The 27,115-nt window shown below is 35.5% G+C and overlaps 1 protein-coding gene across 1 annotated transcript in view; it reads left to right on the forward strand.

The window, feature by feature from the left end:
* Positions 1-980: 980 nt before the first annotated feature.
* The window catches only part of ZNF804A (zinc finger protein 804A), a 359,306-nt gene continuing 333,171 nt past the window's right edge, over positions 981-27,115 (forward strand). The window contains exon 1 of the mRNA XM_054477594.2: positions 981-1,761. Within this exon, the coding sequence (XP_054333569.1) occupies positions 1,651-1,761 (111 nt within the window). The 5' untranslated portion in view covers positions 981-1,650. The remainder of the gene's footprint in view (positions 1,762-27,115) is intronic.

The following is a 27,115-nucleotide window of genomic DNA, read 5'->3' on the forward strand; positions in this document are numbered from 1 at the left end:
TCTGCTTTAACCAATTAAGCCTTTCAACGCAAAGGAAGAATAAAGCCTTCAGTAAATCCATTGAAGGTACCATCTCCCAGCCTCCCACTGCCTGTTATCGATCTTTTTAAGTGCCGACTAATGAGTCATATATATACCTGATGGGATGCTCTCACTCCACCACCTCAGAGGGGCTAAACTTACACAAAGAGAGAATCAACTGGGTGGGAGGCAGGGTGGGAGGGCACAGCAGGGCTGATGGTTGCCTTGGACCCTTGAAAACCAACCAGAAAGTCTGTCTCCAGGGAACGCTGCAGACCCGGTTCCCTACTTTCCGTGACAAACCCATTAGTTCGTGTGCAGGAGATTTTTCCATTCAGGTCGCTTCTAGGGCGAACGCTTTTGTTCGCTACCACTCTGTAGTGCGAGAGGAACTAGAGGCATGTAAAGCAAGCTCGAGGCAGCAGCGCCTTTGCCGCAAAGCATCCCTTTCCCCTCAGCTTTAGCAATTTAGGAAGAACTGAGGTTCTCAGGGGAGGTGGGGTGAGGGGAACACCAGCAGGAGGGACATATAAATCAGGAGTCCCTGCTTTTACCCTCTACTCACTTGTACTTGCATCGCCACAACTACCCTCCCCCGAAACTATCATCAACACAAGCACTTACGGTATCTACAAATGTGTGGGAGCAGGGGTGGGTGGGGGGCACATTTTCTTTCCTCGCCTTTCCCTAAGACTGAACAGGGTACCAGCCTCCATACCAAACACACATTAAATAACAAAATCAAATAAGCCAAACCCAGTGGATAGCAATTATCTTGAGAAAGAAGCCGCTGCTGGCACCGGCCTGGATTCGCTGCAGTCGGAAGCGGGTGGCTTTCGGTACTGAATTATTAATTTATTTATCCCCCTCGCCCCCACCCCCACGCCGACTGCCAGGCAAGAAATCGCGGCCTCTTTGCTTCCTCTCCGCCCCCACCTTCCAGGAGTCTCCCACTTGGCGGTGGCCGTCGCGTCCCCGGCCCTCTGCGGCAGCGGCGCCGCGCGGGGCGCTCCCACTCGCGCTCGGGCTGGCGCGGCCGCGGGTCCCGGCGGCGGGGTGGGCGGGGGAGGCAGCGGGTGACAGATGTACTCCTCTGACAGCTCTCAGTATCAGCCCAGTGGCTCCCTGCCATTGGCTCAGTGCAATGGACCGGCAACGCCGCTCACTATAATAACACTCATGCCTGCCAGCAGCAGCAACTCCGAGTGCAGGCGCCGAGCGCGGGGGATGCTGCCGCCGCCGCCGCTTCTGCTGCCGCGCAGGCGGCTCCCGCAGCCCCGCTCCGCCCGGCCGCCGCGCGGGCACTGACTCCCGCTCAGCTCCGTTTCGCCGGCCCGGCCCCCTCCTAGCCTGGAATCCTCCCGCGGGGCTCGTAGTCCCGACGCGAATCACAAGAGAAACAGAAGAGCGAGAGACTGAGGGAGAGCGCGGCGAGCATGCGGAGGCGGGAGAGCCTCGGCGCGCACCACAGAGGGGTGCAGTGAGCCAGTCTCCAGAGGACGTGCCGGGGGCGGCTGCGTGCCCTCGTGGCGGGTCCCCAGCCCACCCTCGCCGGCCCCGGCGCGCTGCGGCTGTGGGCGCGGGGTGCGTGGAAGCGGCGGCTGCGGCGGAGGAGGCGGCGGCTGCCCCATGGAGTGTTACTACATTGTCATCAGCTCCACGCATCTCAGCAACGGACACTTTCGCAACATCAAGGGAGTTTTCCGGGGCCCTCTCAGCAAGAACGGGAACAAAACTCTGGTAATCGCTTCTGTTTTCCTCTCTCTCTCGCTCATATTTAAGAGGGCATTTGGAAGATTGAGTTTTTGGAGGTGTTAAGATTCAATTTGGTTTATAATTTACTCATTTATTTATCTGGTGGGCGTGGGGTGAGAATTGGGTGTAGAAAAAGGAAGGGGTCTTAGGGAAGCTGTGATCCATGGCTTTGGTTAACACTTCCACAATGCTCTGGACTCTCTCACCTCACTCCATTAAGCTGAAGATTACCACAGTCTCTCCTTATTTGAAGCAAATGTGTCAACAGGACCTGCTTAAAGGGAAAAGAAAAGAACTCTAACCCCAAGTTACCCCATAACCTCCTTTGTTTGGCTTAGGAGGCTGAAGGTGAATGAGGATGTGGCTGTCTCTGATGGAGGCAGGGAACCATGTGTTTGGTCACAGGGAGGAAGTGGCGGGATTGAGTGATGGTCTCAGAAAGAGTTTGTATTCCAGCTCTTTCCTGAAGGACTGATAGCAAACTTCTCTAGTGAGAAGTTGTCAGTGCTAAGCTTAAGAGAGTGACTCTAGAACCTTATGCTGTCCACTTTCAGCTATTCACTGTAAAGTGGTGGTGGATATGTGTGAAACACTATCACTATGTCACCATTAGAGCCACTAGGGAAAACGTGAGGCAGATAGAACCCATGCAGTTGCTGGAAGGTTCTCACTGGATCACAGAGCTTCATTTTTCAGGATCCTAGTCGGAAGAGCCCTCCTGATTGGTGGGAGAAGATATATTGAGCATTGAGATAGTGCAGGATGATTGCTCCTACTTCTCATCCAAGTCCCCGTTTAGCTATAAAACCTCCCTGCAGAACTGACTTTCATGTATTGGTATGTTTGGAGAAGTATACACCTCCATAAAGTAAAAAAGGAAGTAGAATAAAGGCTCATTAGGCTTAGTACTGCAAAGAGTAAAGACAAAGTAAGATGGCAATATACAAATGTATGATTCACTGAAGTCCATGTTTATTAGCAAGCAGCCTCCCTTCCCCTTTCTTACACAGTGGTAACTTAGCCTGAGTGAGGAGAGTAGAAGTTTAAGGACAGACTCAAATAGTCCAAAAATAAATATAGCATTCTTGATCGAATTTTCTTTATGTATCTTAAAATATGTTTCTTTATGAATAAAGAAAATATGCTGTGATTTGTGTTTTCCAAGAATGAAAAGTTCTCATCTAAAGTTTTACGTAAATTCTTGATGTATTTAATTTCATTCTTTTTACTTGAATCTCTTAGCTACTTGCTTTCAGCCCACTTAAGAGTCACAAAAGCAGGGCTAGTTTGTTTCCTTTATTGTTTTTGTGGATGTGGTTGTTGGTTGTTGTTGAACAAAAGAAAGTGAAAATATTCTTCTGCAGTCTTCTTTAGTAGAGTAGCACAAAGAGCAGTAGCCAAAGGTAAAGGAATTACTGAAATTGTTCTGGCCCCACTTAGAGAAGTAAAAAAGGAAGGTAAAATTTTGGGGGAAAAACTTTCAGTTTGAAGAAAGTACACACTTTTTTCAATTAAATTTCACTTACGGTTAAAGGCAAACTTAATGCACAAGATTTCATTTCCATACTTACAATAATGGTGTAGGTGATAAAATGCATAGTGGGGTTTATAGAAAAAAAAGTTATTTACCAAACCTCAACTTGTTAAAATTCTATAGGTCTTAATTCTCAATCTTAGGTTCTAACAATGGGTGAATTTGCTTATGTTGATGTGTTTGTTGTGTGTTTGGAGTTGGTTCATTCTTCATGACTTATATTTACAAAAGGTAGGTTAAAGTCTAGATTTGCCATTGTAATCTTGTGAGTAAACTGGGTTCTAAAAAACAGCTATCTAAATGAGATGAATAAACCTAAATATAGACAAACATCAGAAAGAACAAACAAGGATAAAATGGCTTTGAAATAACTCCATAATTATCTTAGTTATCATGAAAGAGACTTTAGGCACTTCTGAGCTAGTCCTTCCAGATGATTTTAAAACTGCCCAAGTTTGTATTTCCTGTGTATGAGATTTGCACTGACTGAAAAGAAGTAAATTTTCATATATGATGTGAATATATTTGAAACTACTGCTTTACAAGATAATATATTCATCTATTATATGTGCTTTCTAGCCTTCTCATGAGTATTATTATGGAAAATGATGAGATTTATGCCTGTCTTTAAGTATAACAGAAAAGATTCTAGATCTATTCATAAATGAATTATTTCAATTTTAAAAAGAGCTGTCTATACTTACCCCAAAATGATTCTTTATAGCACATAGGCTGCTATGAGCAGTTACATATATGCTAAAACATACTGTCACTTGGAAATAGGAAACTGGATCTGAAACTTCTAAAAATTAGCAACTTCAATAAGAAATACAAACATCATCTTAAAAGGTATATATGCCACATTCTATAAATTTTCAAGTAAGAATTTATGCTTATCATGGTTTTACAGTTTTATTTTTTAAATTGACAGATACACTTGTTTGTGTTTATCATGTACAATGATTTTAATCCCAGTTTTATGGAGTAATAATTATGATATCTTTCCGACTTTATATTTTATTTTAATATATTTGAATTTTACCATTAAAAATCGTCGCATTTTTGTATTTTGAATAGTGTACCTAGTTCTAAGGATTTTGATAATATCGCAAATGTTTTTTTTCTTACTTCGTGGAAGTGCAACTTTAAACATAAAATTACTCAGCGAAAAGGTACTTTGATTACTGCAAGACCTTTTAGTTAGTTTCTATCAATAGACACTTAATGGCTATTTGAGAATTTTTTAAATTCAAATTTAGAAAATAATTTTATAATCTTCAAAAAAATCACAGGATTAATTTAAGTTAGTCTGTAACTGTTAATACAGTCTTCTTTTATGAATTAGATGTTACTTATAGAATAACCAGGGTAATTCATATTTTAGTGCCAGTGATTAATTGCTTTAATCCTAAATCCAGAACGTAATCCGGCCATTCATATTGAGAAGATAGTCAAAATACATAGTCACTTCTATAGGTCATATTATATCACCCAAAGATAAAATTTTGGAAAATAAAACAACAACATTCTTGAAGACTATGCCTCTTGTTAATGTTGACCCTATTTATGAGCTTTTAAATATATTCCTTTTGCCATTTATAATGAAAAATATATAAATTTTCATTTTGCAATATCTTACAAGCAAAAAGAAAGGTCAACCTATTTATCATGATTTCTGTTAAAAGCTGCAACATATCTGTGATATAGTTTTAATTTCATGGAACAAGAAATAAGTGAATATTTAGTAGTTCTCCAGAACATTTCTGGATAAGTTATAGGGCTTACCAGAAAAGAATAAAGTTTATCTTCCATCTAATCTCATTCTTTTTATTTAGATTTTCCCAATTAATCATTGTGTAAGCAATTGCTTACTGAATAAAGACATTTGGTACATCTTTTTTTGCAATTGATTTACAAAGTTTGTCTTAATTATATATTTAAATAAATACAGAATATTTCTGTATACTACATATTTAACATGGAACTTAAATATTCCTTTAATCACTTTAATATGTAATTTGGGATTTGTCTTGGGAAACTTGGAAATCATTACTAATTTGTTCATTACATTCTGTTAGTTGGTCAGCATTTTGGTATCTCCTAATAACATTGTATCTACTTCACTGACTATGGAATTCAAAAGAATCAGTGATAGTTTTGAGGTCATACAGTGAGTCAATATTATCAAGCAGATTTCCTGACTCCAGACATATTTCCTTTATAATTTATATGCTAAATTATGGAATATCTAGGGATCATTATGATAATATGATTAAGAGATGGTATTGTGTTATCTGGTTGAAGGCACTTTATTTTTCCAATTGTCTGCAGATAAGGATAAATAGTGCCAGATTCACAGAATAATTTGATTAATTTTGTTTTGCTACTCATCCTCCATATGCAAATATCACTCATTTCTGTCGGACCTAAAGGCCTTGTTTCTGTAGGCTGCCCTCCATTTCTAATATATGAAATACTACGTTCAGCAAGAAAAGAAATGTTAATTTACTAATCGGTTCACAAAATATTTGTTATTTAGTTCGTTCAAATTTATCGAGCTGCCTCAAATACAAAGCACTGTTCTAGGCACCACAGGCTCTGTATTATGCACTAAATAATACATGCTAAGGAGCATTTTGGGCTGCCGTTGTTCATTTTGAATCTGTTAAAAAATATTCACATCTTTTGACATGTTTGTAGGTTTCTTGTCACTCAGGACGTTGTCATGTGTGTTAATTTTGAAAAACCTGAAAAAATTCTGTGTTATTTCCCTTGTGCATATAGGAACACACTAAAATTCCGCAGGCTTTTGAAACACTATTTGGCCTTTTGTTTTAGTTTTCATTATTGAATATAACTTATTTTTCATATAATTCCCTTGAACATTTTCTGAATCTCTTGGAGAATGTAATTTAAAAGGCTTCTCTTCTCATCGAAACCCATTTAGGTAGCACTTTAAGAGTGTGCATGTAAGACTAAAGAGATCAATTGGTGAACTGGTGCGTTGGAAAAGTTATTATTTTTAGGTTAATGTCCTCAAGAGAGCTCAGGGGTGAGGGTGGATTAGGGTGATATCCTAATATATCTTCATAACTTCCCACTTTATAAACTTCTTCACACAAGCAGTCCAATTATATATTCTTCCAAATTTCATTTAAACTCTTATATATTCAATATTAAAGACCATCTTGTGTCTCAATTTTCTGAACTTAAGGTGTCATATATTCTTTCTGTGTTGGTTTTGAATTCTAGTGAAACTTTACTACATGTCCTTTTTCAGAACACATTATTCTAGTAAGGAAAATAACTGATATTTGAATTATTGTTGTAACACAAACATGCAAGCAGTATTTTAAGGCAAATGTCAAATAATATTCATGATTACCACATACTTTTGTTAATTCATTAAATATTGAGTTATTTTAGATGGCTGAAATTTGAATAGTGACATAATGTCTTGACTTCTCACTTCTGCACCAGTAGTTTCATGTTATGGATGACTGCAATTACATTTTTTTTTTTTTTTGAGACGGAGTCTCGCTCTTTTTGCCCAGGGTGGAGTGCAATGGCGCCATCTCGGCTCACTGCAAGCTCTGCCTCCCGGGTTCACGCCATTCTCCTGCCTCAGCCTCCCGAGTAGCTGGGACTACAGTCGCGCCGGCTAATTTTTTTTTTTTTTTTTGTATTTTTAGTAGAGACGAGGTTTCACCATGTTAGCCAGGATGGTCTCGATCTCCTGACCTCGTGATCTGCCCGCCTCGGCCTCCCAAAGTGCTGGGATTACAGGCGTGAGCCACCGCGCCCGGCCACATTTTTAATGAAAATACAGATCAGCAAGAATTTCAGGGATGACCTAGTCTAGAGATTTAATGGAATTATATTCAGGGCCAAAGTCAGGCTGCCAAATTAGTTTGTTTAGTGTGCACAGTGTTTTAAAATACTTGGGTTGAAATGAAGTTGGAAGAAGACACTTATCCGTTTTCCACTGTCTACACTACATTCTGTTGCTGTGTAGGCTATTCACTTCCGTACGTTACTTTCCTGATCATTGAAGGCACTTCAGTTTTCCATACCTTGCTTAGTTCAAGGACTGAAGTTTACCTATGTGGAGATAGAAATATTTCTATCGTTATATTTTCTTCTGTAGTACCTGTTTGCCTTATATTGGTTGAACTGAATTAACAGTATTCTCCAGGTCAAATATCTAGGATCTCTATCATAATAAGAAATATACAGGGATTTCAGAGTGATAAATTTTTGCATTTTAAACATGTTACATTTGTATACCATATTTGGGAAATGGTTTATTAAAAGTATTATACGTAGTGTAAATCATATTTAAATAATTGTACTAATGATACTGCATTGAAATAATTTCCTATCGTGCCCATTTAACTGAGATAGTACTGTTGAAGGGACTTGCTGTTAGGAGTTTGAGTAATCCTTCCAAAAAAAGATAGCAGTTATAATCTACGGTGTACTGCAACAAAAATTTATGAAGAAATTACTTATATCTGTTTATCACATTTTTATATTGCTAACCACAATAATAAATATAATTGTGTTAGTTTCTCTTCCTAAAAATTTTAACCTAAACCATTTGATCTGTTTTATCTCACTCTAAATTATCTACTGTATATGAGGAAATGTTATAATACGTAGTAAGGCCTTCATATCCATGGGTTCTCATTCATGGATTCAACCACTGTGGATACTTTCAGTATCTCAAATACTCAAAAAAGAAAAAAAGCACGTTGTGTTTGTGCTTAACATGTACAAACATTTTTTTCTTGCCATTATTCCCTAAATAATACAGTATAACAACAGTTTACATATTATTTACATTTTACTGGGCGTTAGAAGTAATCTAGTCTCCAGATAATTTAAAGAATAAGGGAGCATGTGCATAGACTATATGTAAATACTACACCATTTATGTAAGGGACTTGAGAATCTGTGGATTTTGATATATATCCTAGGGGGATCTTAGAACCACTTCCCCATGGATATGCAGAGATGACTGCATACTGTACTATGAAAGTGTCTTCAAGTAGCCATGATTCATTACTTTTGTAAATGTATTACAGTGCACTTCCTATTACAGTATAAGATTAAGAGGAGTAATAAATAATTAAAATTCAATCATGGTTGTCAAAGTAAACAAAGTCCATTACTTGAGGTATTACTCTGAATTCTTTCATAATGGTTTAGCACCATTGGAAGAAAGTTATATACTTTTCTAAATGTAAGTACATTTAATATACTGACTGTTTATGAGGTCAATGCTGTGTTCAAATTATAAGAAAACATTTTTTCTTAAATAGTATTAGAAAAATTACCTGTATTAAACATGATGGCTAGTTTTATGTGTCACCTACAATAGTAGCGTATTAGTCGATTCTCACACTGCTATAAAGATACTACCCTAAACCAGGTAATTTATAAAGGAAAGAGGTTTAATTGACTCACATTTCCACATGGCTGGGGAGGCCTCAGAAAATTTACAATCATGGTGGATGGTGAGGGAGAAGCAAGGACCTGCTTCCCATGGTGGCAGGAGAGAGAAGTGCAAGCAGGGGAAATGCCAGAAGCTTATACAATTATCAGATCTAGTGAGAGCTCACTTACTATCATGAGAACAGCATGCGGGAAACTGCCCCTATAATCCAGTCACTTCCTTCCCTCAACACCTGGGGATTACAATTCAAGATGAGATTTGGGTGGGGACACAGAGCCAAATCATATCACGTAGCCAGTTATTTAATCAAATTCTAATGTAGGTATTGCTATGAAGGTATTATGTAGATACACTTAATGTGGACAACCAATTGACACTTTAAGTAAAGGAGATTACTCTTGATGATGTGGTTTGGCCTGATAACCAGCTGAAAAATCTAAGAGCAAAAACTGAGGTTGTCTGGAGAAGAAATTCTACCTGAAAACTTCTGTAACAGCTCCTACCTAAGTTTCCAGCCTGTAGACCCTGCCTTCACATTTAAGATTTACCAGCTCCTGCAATCACTGAGTCAGTTTGTTAAAATAAATCATAAGTGTGTCTACACATACACACACACACACATACAGACACACACACACATATCATATTGTTCCTATGTTTCTGGAGAACCTTAACTGATACAGTGAAAATAAGTTTATAATATTTCTTTTATAATGAGGTAACTAAATGTTTGAAATGTAAATCTCATTTGGATTTAATAGGAAATAGATTCATTGATGTTGATAACTATATAGGTTTAAAATTGATAGAGCTGATTGTGAAATTTTTCTGCTATTTTATATACAGATTTACAATAACTTTATCTGAAATGTTTGCCTGGATTACAATTTCTCTCTCTCAATCAACACACCTCAAGCATCTAAAACAACCTCTATGTAAAATGGAGTTATTCTTATCTGTTCAACCCCAATAGCTTACCACACTTGTTTATTGTACTTGAAGAAAGTCGAGCTCTCTCTAAATTAGATACAATATTGTATTAGTCTGTTCTCATGCTGCTGTAAGGACATAACTGAGACTAGGTAATTATAAAGGAAAAAGGTTTAATTGACTCACAGTTCTGCATGTCTGGGGAGGCCTCAGAAAACTTACAATCATGGCAGGAGGGGGAGCAAACACACCCTTCTTCACATGATGGTGGGAAGGAGAAGTGCTGAGTGAAGAGAGAGAAAAGCCCCTTATAAAACCATCAAATCTGGTGAGAACTCACTATCATGAGAACAGCATGAGGGTAACTGCCCCCCATGATTCAATTTCTTCCCACCAGGTTCCCCTCCTTCCACCCCCACGACACGTGGTGATTATGGGAACTGCAATTCAAGATGAGATTTGGGTGGGGATACAACCAAACAATGTCCAGTATCTTTTAAAGTTAATTTCAAAAGTTTATACTTTGTTAGCCTGAATTTAAGCAAATGAGCTTTAAATTGAGGTATGCAAAATGAAGGACGTTCATTTTACAAAACAAAAATGTCTTCATGAAATATACAAAATATGTACAGAGTTATGTCAATGTCCACCAGCCAGAAATACCAGGACACAACTCTAGTTGAACCAAGTTAGGAACATTGGTATTTGTTGAAACAAGGTTAACTGCACACCATGGAGAACCTTGATGCATCTCTTGAAGAGAGTATAAGGGGTTGTTCTTTAGGATTTGGGATTGTGTGAGGTGTATTTTCTGGAGAGTTTACTAAAACATTGTTTAATTCTGGATTGGATCCTATACTATGATAAAGAAAAGACAATTCCATATTGGGTATCTTAGGACTTTCTATCTAGGAGAAAAGAGAAACAAAGTGGGGGTAGGGCTGTAATTGGTAGAAAAGCAACTTTCCTCATAATGGCTGGCAGAGGGAGATGTTGGGTAAGAAAAACAGTGTTTTTGGTAATGTATGTGCTCAAATGTGATTGTGGAGTTAAGCTCCATCGCAGTCATTGTTAAGCTCCATCGCAGTCATAGAGTGACCTTGACTGACGTTAGTGTATCGTGAAACTGTTTATATTTGACAAGAGAATACTATGCCTCACTTTTAGATCCAGACAAGCTCCTACCCATCACTTATTGAGAGCTGCTTTTTCCTTTCTCAGATATGACCATGAGATGGATGATTGCAAGAGAGGGAAGGAGGACAAGTTTATAAGAGAAGATTATTTCAGGGACAAGAAATCCAAAGCTGAGAACTTTTAGGAAGGAGGTAGGTGTCAAGATAGAGCAAAGAGGGCTTGAGGGCTTGTGCCACATATTACCACATTAGTATAAGGAGTTTGGAGGATAAAACATCCACCTCTGGAGAGAGATACAGGGTAAATAATGTTTTCAGGAGAAACAGGCTTCACTTAGAGCAAAAAAGAAAAGAAGTTTAACTTCAGTGAAAAGTTTGAATCTACAGAATTTTTTTGATAACAGACACTTATGAATTCAAAGAGGACATAGTCCAGGAGTTTTAGGATACGTAGAAATATAGAGATTTCTGTCAGAAAAGAGGATGTAACCTAGCCATATGGAGAATAAAGTTCAGGTAATGAGGAAGAATTTGGGAGTTCTGGGCTTCTTGTGGTGAACAATGTCACTGGAGACACAGGATAGGATAAAATTGGTTCTGACAATCATACTATTGGTAGTAGCAGCAGTGGAGTGGTGGAGGGAAACGGATATAGGACTGTATGGGCAGCACTCAGAATTTTGGGGCGCACCATTGACTACTGCTGTGACACTGAATTATGCATAACCCTTTCTCTGAGCTTCAGAGTTCTCTCCTGACTCCTGTTGAAGTGTTCTGACAGAGAGGCGTGATTACTCCTAGTGCACAGACTTTCTCCCAGATTCAGCCACTAGGAGTTAAAATTATTAACAACAATTTAAAAATTAACTCTTTGCCTTTGTTTGGGCTTCCATAACAAATTAATATAGACTGGGTGGCTTAAACAACAAATACTTATTTCTCAGAATTCTGGAGTCTGGGAAGTCCAAGATCAAGTTCCTAGCTGATTCCATATCTGGCGAGGACCTGCTTCCTGGTTTGCATGTGGCTGTCTTCTCATAGCATTCTCACATGATGGAGGACAGAGAGGGAGATTAGTTATTGTGTCTCTTCTTATGAGGGAAGTAATCGCACACATGAGGGTTCCACCCTGGTGACCCGATTATCTCCCAAAGGCTTCATCTTCTAATACCATCACATTGGAAGTTAGGATTTCAGCATATGTATTTTGGGGGATACAGAAGTCCCATTCATAGCACCCATCTATATTGTCTTGTTTGTGCCCCTCAGACAGGAAACACCTAAAGAATGAAAAGTAGAGAGCTATGGTTTGAATATGTCCCCCAGAAGCTCATGTGTTGAAAAAACTTTGTCCCCACTGCAGCAGTGTGGATAGGTGGGACATTTGGGAGATGATTGGGTCATAAGGGCTCTGCCCTCATGAATGGAGTTAATTCATTCATAGGTTGATAGATTAATGGTCTATCTAGGGAGGGTGTTTATTATTAAAAAATTGATCTGTTATAAAAATCAATTTGGCTGTTACTCGTAAGTCCACTTGCAATGTGATGCCCTGTGCTGCCTCTGGACTCTACAGAGAGTCCCCACCAGTAAGAAGCTTGTCACCAGATACAGTCCAAACCCTTTACTTGGATGTTTCAGCCTTGACAACTGTAAAAAATAACTTTTTTTAATGTATTATCCAGTCTCAAGTATTCTTTTATAGCAACAGAAAACAGACAAAGACATCAGAGTGAGTAAGTTTTGTTGCAAAGACTTTAGAAAAAGTCTGAAACTCTGGGAGTTGCCAAAGACTTTTAGATTGGTTATGGAAAGCAGGATATTTGAAGTCAATAAGTTAATAGGAAGGAAGTGAGACTAGTTGCAGAAAAGGAATGGGTTTAATGAGAAGTGTTTAGTGATTTTTTTTTTTTTTACAACTGGTCAAGGACAAAAAGATGGAATTAAATGTAGATTCTGTCTTTGTTTAGTAAAAATGTCTCAAGTGGCATAATCTAGTGACCCCCAAGAAAGTATCAATGGAAATAATGTAAAATTACGTTTGTGTTACCTCCTTCAAAAGGTTATATTAGCAAACTACCACTCCCTGGTGAAGGCACTCAATGTCTGGACAATGTACATTTATAGTTGAGAAGAAAATGACTGCTTTCACTCCAGAATTGTGTTCTTGCACCCTATTTAGCAAGAAAGTCTACTACAACCAGTCACTTGTGTTATGACCTGGGTAAAGTTCACCTCTCTCCCTGTCAGTTATGTTATCTTTAGATAAAGGATATGATAATAAAATTAATTATGTATGGATTTACATAATTTGGACACTATTACTATTGAACCATGTCAACATTTCCTTTTTTTTTCTCAGTGTCTTAGCCTGTTAGAGCTGTTATAACAAAATACCACTGATTGAGTGGCTTACACACAACAGAAATGTATTTCTCACAGTTCTAGAGGCTGCGAATTCCAAGATTAAGGTGCCAATTTGGTGTCTGGTGAGAGCTTGCTTCCTCATAGTCAGACTTCTTCCCATATGGGGGAAGTGGGCAAAAGAACTCTCTAGGCCTCTTTTATAAGGGCACTAATCTGTTATGAGGGTGGGGTTCTCATGACCTAATTACCTTCCAAAGTCCTCGTCTCTGATACCATCACATTGGGGCTTAGAATTTCAACGTATACTTTTTTTTTGGGGGGGGGGGCAAACATTCAGAACATTGCTCTTAGCTTACCTGTGGCATTTCTTACATATTTACCCATAGCCCAAAAATGCATAAAATCTTAAATGTGTGCTGAGCCCTAAATATTTTAGGTTATGAAGACATGAAAATCATAAGGAAACCCTCAGATATCAGTCATTGCTGTGACTCATAAAGTTCACGAAACAATGGGAAGCTTGCTCTTTTGGGAAGCTTAGAAATTCTTTTAATTCTCTTCAATAATAATTTTAATAGCTGTAATTCCCTTGCAATGTCTTCTAGATTACTGAAGTTCTGATGTTACAAAATTAATATTTACACCAGGGGGCGACATAACATTTCTTCTTCTTTTCAAAAAGACAGGCATAGTAATCAACCATAGATTAATAACGTTGTCAAATATACTTATCACAATTTTATTAGCAAAGAGTCACTTTAAATTTTCTTAGCCAGAAAGTCAATATAAGAAGACAGCATGGGGGTGATGTGTTTGCTGTGTACTTTATTTGTATATTTGACCTAGTAATTATTTTTGGCCATTATCTATTTCAGTCACATGTGATACATGGATAAGATATTGCTGACGTAGAGTTGATGACCAATTATATCTTCCTTAGATGTTACTCTTGGCTATAGAAGTATCAGTCTTCCTATTGAAGCTGATGTTTTTAGGGTTTTTTAGTTTCTTAAACCTTTTATGATTCTTAATACCTAATTTGCTTTAATGTCATAGCTAATTAATCATTACATTTGATTGAAATGTTCATGGAGTACATTATTAACCAAAATAAAGGTTGACTGTGATGATAGTTACTTGCTGAAAGAATACCTAAAATATGAAATACTATGTGAAATTTTGAAAATTATTTCTTATTTTCATGATTGTTATAAGTGATATTATATAAATAGAAAAAAATAGTTGAAAAATATCTGAGATCCAAATTTTCAAACTTTATTAAAATTTAATGGAATTTTCTTCATAGCAATTGGTATTATATTTCTAGGGAAATAGTACAGGTTGTTTAAAATTATACAAACTTTTCTATTTGTATTACCAATCACTGGGAAGTTATTGGTTCAACATGAAAGTTGTAATTTTTTTTTTTTTTTTTTTTTTGAGATGGAGTGTTGCTCTTGTCGCCCAGGCTGGAGTGCAGTGGTGTGATCTTGGCTCACTGCAACCTCCGCCTCCCGGGTTCCAGCAATTCTCCTGCCTCAGCTGAGTAGCTGGGATTACAGGCTCCCACCACCAAGCCCGGCTAATTTTTGTATTTTTAGTAGAGACAGGGTTTCTCTATGTTGGTCAGGCTGATCTTGAACTTCTTACCTTAGGTGATCTTCCCACCTTGGCCTCCCAAAGGATGTAATTTTTATGGATGAGGACTTAAAGTAGTTGATGTTATGATACATACTGTTACTCAAAAACACACAAAGCTGTTTCACAGGTAGACTGATAGTAATAGAATTTCAGATGGAGTTTATTACTTATTGCTGTCCTGAAGAACCACATTGAAGACAATCTATTTCCATATTATTCCACAGTAAAGGGTTAATTAAGTAAATAATAATAATAAATCAAAACACACAGATCTTTGTGCAGCAGCTAGCATTATATAAGCTCAATTTGATAAAGTAAGAAACATTTGGAGACTGAGAATGTTGTTTCCTTATATGATACCACAATTTAACTCACATATGATGTTGTATGAACAATTATTATTTGCCTTTCAGGCATCAAACATGCCAACTATTTTGACACATTAGCAAGGAGCTGATATAATTCTATGAAGTATAGAAACTGTGTAGAGTATGAGACACTCTCCTATTTTCTCTTAGAACCCTTCATAAAATAAGGGCAATATGTATTCACAGGTTCAAGGCAAAACAGACATGCACATGTGGAACAAAATCATTCACATTCTGTCTCTCTCTCTGCCCCACTTCCTCTCACTCACTCTCTTGCTCTCACTGTCTCACTACACACCATGGTAGTAGAGGTGCTATTATTTCAGTTTCAGCCTGTCTGGATGTTTGTTTCTCCTGAAGTCCACAGAATTCTACTAGCATCTTTAGCCATGGCCAGAAATGTAAACAATAATTCATTTGAAAAGTAAGAACTTTCTGGTCGGCCAATATAATACCAGAGGTCTGAAAATCATGTTAGTAAGATTTGGCAAAACCTGAAGTAACTCAGTGGTCAAAGTTCCACTGGATGGACAATCCTACAAATTAAAAATAAATAAAAAGAAAGAGATGGGGGTAAGGGGAAAGAGAAACTCATTAATTCTTCTAAGGCAGTAAGAAGCACCATAAAAACTCTGAATGTAGTGATGCCAACAAAGGATCACATTAGATCTCTTACAGTCAGAATGTAGTGATGCTGATATGAGAATAATTGGTGCTACAAAGAGAATAAAATACCTAGGAATACAAATACAACTTACAAGGAATGTGAAGGACCTCTTTAAGGAGAACTACAAACCACTGCTCAAGTAAATAAGAGAGGACACAAACAAATGGAAAAATATTCCATACTCATGGATAGGAAGAATCAATATCATGAAAATGGCCATACTGCCCAAAGTAATTTATAGATTCAATGCTATCCCCATCAAGCTACCATTGACTTTCTTCACAGAATTAGAAAAAACTACATTAAATTTAATATGGAACCAAAAAAGAGCCTGTATAGCCAAGACAATCCTAAGTAAAAAGAACAAAGCTGGAGGCATCATGCTACCTGACTTCAAACTATACTACAAGACTACAGTAACCAAAACAGCATGGTACTGATACCAAAACAGATATATAGACTAATGGAACAGAACAGAGGCCTCACAAATAACACCACACATCTACAACCATCTGATCTTTGACAAACCTGGCAAAAACAAGAAATGGGGAAAGGATTCCCAATTTAATAAAGGTGTTGGGAAAACTGGCTAGCCATATGCACAAAACTGAAACTGGACCCTTTTCTTACACCTTATACAAAAATTAACTCAATATAGATTAAAGATTTAAACATAAGACCTAAAACCATAAAAAACCCTGTAAGAAAACCTAGGCAATACCATTCAGGACATAGGTATGGGCAAAGACTTCATGTCTAAAACACCAAAAGCAATGGCAACAAAAGCCAAAATTGACAAATAAGATCTAATTAAACTAAAGAGCTTCTGCACAGCAGAAGAAACTATCATCAGAGTGAACAGGCAATCTACAGAATGGGAGAAATTTTATGCAATCTATCCATCTGACAAAGAGCTAATATCCAGAATCTCCTGGCATTATTAATAATGACACTACCTTTAACTCTCACAATTAATTTGGATGATAACTTATGTGGTAACCCTGCTAAATAAAAAATAAAAATTACCGTAGTAACAGGAACTTAAACAAATTCACAAGAAAAAAACAAACATCCCTATCAAAATGTCGGCAGAGGATATGAACAGACACTTCTGAAAAGAAGACATTTATGTGACCAACAAACGTATGAAAAAAAGCTCATTATCACTGGTCGTTAGAGAAATGCAAGTCAAAACCACAATGAGATACCATCTCATGCTAGTTAGAATGGCGATCATTAAAAAGTCAGGAAACAACAGATGCTGGAGAGGATGTGGAGAAATAGGAACACTTTTACACTGTTGGTGGGAGTGTAAATTAGTTCAACTATTGTGGAAGACAGTGTGGTGATTCCTCAAGGATCCAGAACAAGAAATACTATTTGACCCAGCAATCCCATTACAGGATATATACCCAAAGGATTATAAATCATTCTACTATAAAGACACATGCACACATATGTTTATTGCGGCACTATTCACAGTAGCAAAGACTTGGAACCAACCCAAATGCCCATCAATGGTAGACTGGATAAAAACAATGTGGCACATATACACCATGGAATACTATGCAGCCATAAAAAAAAGGATGAGTTCATGTCCTTTGCAGGGATATGGATGAAGCTGGAAACCACCTAATGTAGGTGACGGGTTGATGGGTGCAGCAAACCACCATGTCACGTGTATACCTGTGTAACACACCTGCACATTCTGCACATGTATCCCAGAACTTAAATTATAATAATAAAAAAAGAATAATTGGGTGATTATTCTTTTTTATGGCACATCCAGGTTTGCCAAAGATAGTCCCAGTTTATCCTGTTGTCCTGGCGTTATTAATAATGACACTGCCTTTAACTCTCACAATTAATTTGGATGATAACTTATATGGTAACTCTGCTAAATAAAAAAAATAAAAATTACCATGGTAACAGGAACCTACTTGAAATGATGCCTCTTTTTCTATTCTGGCTTGAATTCTGCATTCTTTGAGGATTTGTAGACTCATGACAGAATCCCATCTACAGATAATGTATTTCATATGATTTTTGGCTCTTTTTTAACAATCTCAAGCCCAAATAATAGGCAGTGATATAAGGAATGTAGTTACTTTCTCCCCACTTTCTGGCAAGTTAAGTTTAGCCACCTGATACAAGAAGGGACATTCAGAGGTAGGATGGCACAAAGACACAGGGTCCACTGGAGATCACTGGAAGCAGCTGCAGCAGGGTTAAGAGAAGGGATTCCCAGTGAGTCTTCAGTCACCACACACTAACATCACCAGTGAAAAGTTCCTGGGCCTGAAGAGCCAACTATGTTGTTCCTAGCTGACTATTTTAAGTGACAGAACTTGGCCCAAGCATTGACCATTTTGGTTCCTCAATAAGCCTGATTCAACAGGGTCGCCTTTGAATCCGTCCTCCACCTTTCCAATAAACCTATTTTATGCATCATTCAGTAAGTTATTTATTTATTTATTTTTCGCTGAGAAACGTAACTAGATTTAGGAAAAATGTAGAATTTTATTTTATTTTTTTCAATATTTTCGGGGTTTTCCAGAGTTTTCACGTGTTTCACACCTTCCTTTGCTTCCTACCATTCCCCTTTCTATTTGGAACTAGAGAGACCTGAGTTTTCTAGCTGTGTAACCTGAGTCAGTTATTTAACCTCTTTTTGTTTCTGTTTCTTTGTCTGTAAACAGCAAAAACTACCATTAACTTTAGTCCCTGCTGTACACCAAATTTATCTTGAACATATTATACATATTATATGTAATTACTACTGAAATGCTCTAAGATGCCTATGTGTGAATGGCATTGTTGTAAAGATTAAATAATATAAGGGAAGTGTCTGCTTCAGTGTCTGGCATATAATAAAACTATTATTTTTACAATTATTGCCATCTGATAGAAGAGTTATCGTTCTTCCCTTCCAAAGCTAAAAAATGGACATGTGTTTATCAGACAGAACATAAGAGCTGCCAAATAAATAAGGAATAGGTGCTTTAGGGCGTCTAGGGAAATAAAGGTCAGGGAATTGTTCATAAAATTTAGTACCCATAAATAGCCTATAAGTAGATTCCCTAGTTTATTCTATGCAGGAAAATAAAGTTCTACGGAGCACAGATTCCAAAACTAATTGGTCATAAATATCACCTGAAAGTTTAGAAAATGTTGCATCATGGACCTCATTTCATAGGTACTAAATCTTAATATCTGTGGGTACGGTGCAGGAATCTAGCTTTGCTAAGTGCCCTCAGGTGACTCTTGCTGTTCTAGGATAAAATACATGTGATTTGGCTTCAATGGACATGTTCCTGAAGAATGTTTGTATGTCACACATTCATATTTAGTATGAGAGATGAGGTCCTCCCCTCATCATTTTCTTAGGTTCTCTTCTCTCCACTCCTTACCCTCTCATCACCTACAATAAATCTTTTAGAAAATTAGCTATACATTTGTTTCATTATAAAAAAGAAAAAAGATAAGTTTAAAAAAACTTGGAAAAACTGTAGTTATAGTTAAAGGACATAGTTTTAAAATTTAATAGAATCTAACATCTACAGAATGGGTGGAAATGTAAGACTACTTTGTAAGCACAATAAATCTAGTTCTAGGTTAAGCTTCATGAGAAAATTTAGTTAACTTGGCCAATTTCCTTTTCAATGATGCTTTAATGTCTTAGTTTATATAGAAATTAGGTATAATAATGCATTCATAGTATTCAATAATTTTCAATGTATGCTGTTTTTTAAAACCATTGTGTTGAATAACAAAGCAAATGATTGAGACAATAAATTTGTGTAAACATCATGTAATTTGAAAAATAAAAAGACATAAAAGTAAATAGCTTTATGAATAGCAGAACAAATGCAAGATGTTTTTACAAAAAAGTATATCTAAGATTTAACAATTGAGAGCTTGGATTTATAAATAAAGTAGCTTATACCAATTATTTTATTTTAAAATATGGTATAGGTACTCAAGTCATTTCTGGATATATGGAACTTTCATCATTGTTTAGAATTTTTACTTATATTGTGATTATGATGCCTTAGGAATCAATTCTACATGAATAATTTTGTGGTTAAGTCAATTATTTAATGTAGTTTTATAAATATTCTAAACACCTTTGATTAATCTTCTCTAAATCATATTTTCAAATCATTAAAATAAATCAAACTTTAAATTAATTTCTCACATATTGAGCACTTATTCTTTGTTGGGTTCATTGATAAAAATTTACATAAAATATGTCAAACATTGCAGCAACTATTTAATTTGATATTATTATAATTGCCGTTTTACAAATGAGAAAACTTAGTGTTTAGAGGTTACATCTTATCCAAGGTCATCTATGTTGTCTTTAATTTATACATGTCTTGTGGACACTAGAGAATGGACAAGAATACTAAGACTTTAACATATGTATGTTTATATTTATTCCATTGTGTTTAGTTTATCTCACAAGTAATGAATAATATGCATTCTCATATCCTAGAAAATATGGCTATGCCCAGTTATTGAGATTAGAATTAGGAACCACATTTATAAATCATTCAATATTGCCTCCAAATATCGTGGTTTAATTTGCAAAAATAATTTGCTCTTTCATTTCTTTGTTTTTCTATTTTTGGTATAAACATCTGGATACTTAACTAAAATTGGCATTATTGCCTATTTATTAACTTACCAAAAAAGTTTTCAGCAAAGACATTTTCAGGTTTGTTTTTCTCCTTATTACAGGTAATTGAACAGAAGTTAGTCAATTAAATTACATAAGCATGAAGTGGCGTGTTTCATGTACATTATATATTGCACCAAGATAGGAAAAAAGATTATTTAATAAAAGATATGATTTTGGTAAAATTCAAGTGTTAAAATATTTTTCTAGTACAGTTAGGTCTCCATATCCACAGGTTTCACAGGGCCTACCATGGAACGTTAGCACCCTCGGATTTTGGTATCGCTGGGATTCCTGGAACCAAACCCCCTGTAAACCTAGGGATGACTGTATCAATTCATGTTGCAATTTTCTCCCAGCTTTTAAAAATTCCTAGTTCTGAAACCTTCTATATACTAATTATTAAGATTAATAAAACTTCTCACATTAAATAAAGAATTATTTGCAGGCTGTTTATACCTGGAAGTGCACCACCATTTTCTGGAATATATTATTGTTTCTTCGATTTAAAGGAATAAGATAAGCAAAGCTGCCCATTTTCTAATCACTGGGCTTTGCAGTACACATTTATAGAGATTGGCTTTCAGCTAAGACAGTTCATAATGTGTAAGTTATGCTTCCATCTTTTCAGAAACTATTTTCAGGGAGAGTATAAGAAGATAAAAAGATCGGGGGCCTTTTAATATATTTTTTGGTAAGATGCTGATGCATCTAAACTTATTTTCTACTAATTGCTGGCTTTGCTGCAGGGAATGGGAGCAGGGAGGAGAAAAACACCTTGTGATGTGTGAACAAAAAGTAATCAGGAAGGAGCCTTTGAGCAGACATTTGGTGTGATTTGTAAAGAGGTTTCTTATTCTTTCGGTCTTCATTAATTTGTTCCAACACCAAATTTACATATAAAGATATATAGTGATAAATATTATATAGATTTATGCATGTATATATGCATATATAATCTGATCAAGATAACAACTATAATGTAGTTAGAACATTTTTTATTTAAAAATAGAACACATACATATTTTTGTGTTTTTCTTAAGGTTACTGTATAGTCTAGACTGCTTCAAGTTATATAAATAGAATTGGATCAATTTAAGGGTCTTTATGTTGAGAAAATATTGTAGTAACTTTTGAAGTGGAGAAGAAAGGAAGTCAACATTATTAATGGCAATAAAGGAAGCTAGAAACAATTACTGTAAGGCTAAGAATAAAATTAATGATATCCTTCAAATGGATGTTTGCAAGTGAATATCATGCCTCTATATCAAATTTCTTCTAAGTTAGTATTTTTATGTAAATATGTTTATAATAAAAAACATGGTTTTAAAGCAGGTGGGTACAGTTATTACCTCCATTTTATGGATGAAAAACTCTAAGTATCTAGCCAGAAGTTATACATGCTTATGAGTGGTTCAGACTAATTTTGACTTAGGTTGTGATCTCATCACAACCACAATAAATGATGGTTATTTATAATAATTCTTATAATGATAGACTATAAACATATTTTACAAAGAAGAATAAATACAGCAGAGAATTCAGTTAATTATATAATTCAAACAATAAATTATTTGCAAAAATGTGTTTCACATTATACCCTTAAAAACAATTTATGATTAAATCTGTAGGTAAAAAAATACATCCAATTGTAAATCAAATATACATTTTTCAAAATAAGTGTGTGAGCATCCCTAGGGAAGTATATTTTGTAGCTTCTTAACTCTTTATTTTATATCACAAAATTATATATGATATCAGATTGTGAATAATATAATAAACACTTATTTCACTGATTTAAAAATATAAACTGTTAAAGAAAGTTTGTAGGGAAATATTTGAAAAACATAAAGTAATCACACTTAATGATAGGTTTTTGAGCTCTAGCTTATAAATCTTTCTAATCTGTTTTGTTTACCAAATATTGCGTTATAATTCTTTAACATTCCTACATGCAAATCAAAAGAAACAAATAGTGTGACAGATTCCTACAAATAAGAGTTAAAATATATTGCTTAATTTTCTGCTAAAAAATTGCTAGTTCTGCAAATCAGTTCATAAAAGGAAGAAGTGTCTTAAGCAATAATTTTCACCAAGAGGAGGACTATCTGTGAAAATAAGGTTGTGTTTTTGACATTAGATTGGAATCTAAGTGATTTGATTTTTATTTTAGCAACTATGCCTCATTAAAAATTGGCAAAATGAACTCATCTATGTATTCATCAGAATGAATTAAACAGGGTAATAACAGGATATGGCGATTCTCCCTTTCTGAAACCTCTGGTAATTTCTTAGTCATCAGGGTATGGAATCACACATATTATTTTTGCTTGAGCCTGTTGAAAGTCATTTTCAAGGACAGTATAATATTACAAAAGTGGAAAAACAAAGGAAGAAAGAATTTCTTGTGGAAGGCAAAAAATTGTAAATGAAATAGATGTAATAAGCATTCTGTAGAGAAGTGTCACAATTATTGGTAGTATAAAATGTGTAGTAATTACTTGATTGATTTCGTTAGTTGTAAACTTAAACATCCTATCAATATTTTTACAATTTTAGTATACAAGGACTGGTATCATAAATTGTAGTAAATGTTTAATAAGAAGATAGCTGCAATTTATTTCACAATTATTTGGATTTTTAATAGCATTTATTTTTCTATATCTTTAATTTCCTATAATAAGAATAATTAATAGATGATAACTAGATAATGACAGAAGCAGACAGAAATAACAGACGAACATAAACAAACATTCAAGTCTGTCAGTTTTGGAATTTCAGAAGGCTAGAAAAAAATGTATATACATATATAAAATACTCAAAATTTTCACATTATCTCATACATTTTTACTTCTATTTTCAAAATATAGAATCATTTAGAAAAATAACTTTCCAGATGAAATATATTTCTTCTTTTAACAACATCGGTAGATAATTTTTAAATCATGTTTAGATATTTGGGATAAAACTTAGAAATTGTAACAAGTATCAAGTAAAATACACTATACATTTGCATGTTGATCCCAGTAACAAATTGTTTCCCATTATCAGCACTTGTATTAATAATTATATATGTGCATGTATTTGTATATAGTTATATATCCATGTATCCATATTTCTAGATGGACTATCTGACATAAATGGCTTTAGAATTTGTAGATTTAATTTCTGCTGTATTGTTCCTGGATAATTACACTATGCTACTAGAGAAAGTATGTGTCTTCATTGGTGTGTACATTTTCATTTATTTCTATATTTCTGTAACAAATGTCTATTGATTGCCTCTATGTAGCTGATACTCTACTAGGAGCATTAATACAATGTTCTTTTCTTATAGATTGTACTGTTTAGTGCAGTGGTCTCCAAAGTAGGATGCATGTACCCCAAAAAAGTGTGTAGTTTTTACTCTACTTTTGCCAGTAATTTACTGGCAGCAAGTAGAAATATTTTCAAAAATTGTCTGGATATTTGTGATTATCTTATTTAAAAATATTTCTATAACATTTTATAATGTATAGAAATGCTTGTACCTATTCTCATAATTTGAAAGCCTTCTTAATAGCATTATGCTATCAAACAAATCCAGAGATTTAATTGGCATATGAGAAAAGAGTTGACTGCAATCTGCAATGAAAACATCTTATGGCCAAAGACAATAATTTTGAAATACGGTCTGAGTTTGGTCTTTGATGTGAAATTTTGAAACATCTCAATTAGTCATTAATTTGACTGTTCTGTATACATTTCCAGGCATTTTATTTGTATTTTATCCTAACAGAACGCTATTTGGAAAGTACTCTGATTATATCTTACTTGTGTCATTCAAATTCAGGCAATCTGTCTTCAGAGCCAGAGCTTATATTCACTATGCTAGTATATCTCTCACATGTCAAGTTCATTGAAAGGGTGCAATGATAACTGTAGATCAGGAAATAGGTATGATATTAATAGCTGTAATCCATTTTTCATTATTTGCATCTTTATATTGTGTCATGAAATAGGAAGTATTTCAATTCCTGTAAAGTATACCTTTCTCCACAGTGTGAATTTATGGTTTTTCGATTGCTTTCTTTAAATGTTTGAATTGTAATCAAAGATTGAGTTAAATTTGAACTTACAATGTTCTGATCACCCAAGACCTAGGAAAATGGAGCTTATTGAGATAAATTCCCTGCACCAAAAGGAGCCTTGATTTTGCACTAGATATTAATATAATATTTTAAATTATATGTACTGCTGAGTGAAAAAATTGCCTACCACCTTCAATAGAGTTTCATTCTATTGAAACCAATTTATGCCATATACACTTTGGGGTGTATGTATCAGCTTTTTGTCGATTTCAATAATACTGACATCTTATTAGTTTTTAAGTTGCTTTCAGAAAACACTATGATGTTGAATGTATAAGAACAATACAACAACATTGAAAAAGACTTCATTGATTTGTATAAGATGTGTGTATGCATGAGTAAATTATCTAGGAGAATAATTTAAGTAAATTAGCCTGAAAACAAACTAAGGAAAGGAAAGAACCTAGAACTGGAATACATATTCTGCAGAAAATTTTCAGTGAAGGGAATGCCATTTGATTATTGCCTATAAGTATACTTGAAAATAGCATTTGAAGAAGAGGTGCCCACACAACAAAGATATGATATTGCACTGAAAAATCACAACTTAGAACAATCTATCCCTTGTATCAACATCAGTACTACACAAATGAGAAGCTATGTGCTATTAGGTGGACAAGAAAGGCATTCCCTTTATTTGCTGGAAAAATTAGCCGTGGGTTATATGAGCAACAATTACTTTGTAGACTATTCTTTATTGTAGTCATAGAAGAGGTAACTAAAAACGTCTGAATATTATCAGCCGTTCCTTAATTGAAATCTACAATAATAGTAAGTACAACATGTTTTATCCTTAAAATTCATAAGAAAATAATAAAGTTAATATACATAAAATACTACAAAATAAAATACTGGGAAGTAATGGGATATTAGAAATAAATTTACTAAAAGATAAATCCTGACATGAAATTTAAAAAATTCATTTTAATGCTTGCATGAAGTAAAAAAACACTCAAATATAAAATAAGCACAAATATTCCCTATCTTTTCATATTTAGAATGATAATTAATAGGATTTGTAAAATATCCAGGAATTATTGAAGATTTTTCAAGTATTTTTGTGCCACTCTACTAAATGTATGTAAATTAAGGGTGGGTCACATTTTTCATATTTTTTTACTATGTTAATGGTCCAAGAAACATTTGTTTTATTGACTTTTGTGTATTGCTTAAGATCAAATTAGTGATGTTCAAAGCCATGCCTAGCTTTGGCAACAAGTGACACATGTTGAATATCACAAAAGTACACATTTGCTGAAGATGACATCCAAACCCAGCACTTGACCCAGATAATGCTACTGCATTGAAGCATGATTGTCATTGCACTGACCACAATCTTTAAAAAAGAGCTACGTTAACAAACACACACTCGGGTGTGCACGCACATACACAACTTCCCCACATGCAATATACGGCAAATGTCACAGCAAAACTATTTTTTTTTCTTTTTATTATTATTATTATTATACTTTAGGCTCTATGGTACATGTGCGCAATGTGCAGGTAAGTTACATATGTATACATGTGCCATGCTGGTGCGCTGCACCCACCAACTCGTCATCTAGCATTAGGTATATCTCCCAGTGCTATCCCTCCCCCCTCCCCCCACCCCACAACAGTCCCCAAAGTGTGATGTTCCCCTTCCTGTGTCCATGTGTTCTCATTGTTCAATTCCCACCTATGAGTGAGAATATGCGGTGTTTGGTTTTTTGTTCTTGCGATAGTTTACTGAGAATGATGATTTCCAATTTCATCCATGTCCCTACAAAGGACATGAACTCATCATTTTTGATGGCTGCATAGTATTCCATGGTGTATATGTGCCACATTTTCTTAATCCAGTCTATCATTGTTGGACATTTGGGTTGGTTCCAAGTCTTTGCTATTGTGAATAATGCTGCAATAAACATACGTGTGCATGTGTCTTTATAGCAGCATGATTTATAGTCCTTTGGGTATATACCCAGTAATGGGATGGCTGGGTCAAATGGAATTTCTAGTTCTAGATCCCTGAGGAATCGCCACACTGACTTCCACAATGGTTGAACTAGTTTACAGTCCCACCAACAGTGTAAAAGTGTTCCTATTTCTCCACATCCTCTCCAGCACCTGTTGTTTCCTGACTTTTTAATGATTGCCATTCTAACTGGTGCGAGATGGTATCTCATTGTGGTTTTGATTTGCATTTCTCTGATGGCCAGTGATGGTGAGCATTTTTTCATGTGTTTTTTGGCTGCATAAATGTCTTCTTTTGAGAAGTGTCTGTTCATGTCCTTCGCCCACTTTTTGATGGGGTTGTTTGTTTTTTTCTTGTAAATTTGTTGGAGTTCATTGTAGATTCTGGATATTAGCCCTTTGTCAGATGAGTAGGTTGCGAAAATTTTCTCCCATTTTGTAGGTTGCCTGTTCACTCTGATGGTAGTTTCC

Source organism: Pongo pygmaeus, chromosome 11 (assembly GCF_028885625.2).
Source record: "Pongo pygmaeus isolate AG05252 chromosome 11, NHGRI_mPonPyg2-v2.0_pri, whole genome shotgun sequence".
NCBI classification, from domain to species: Eukaryota; Metazoa; Chordata; class Mammalia; order Primates; family Hominidae; genus Pongo; species Pongo pygmaeus.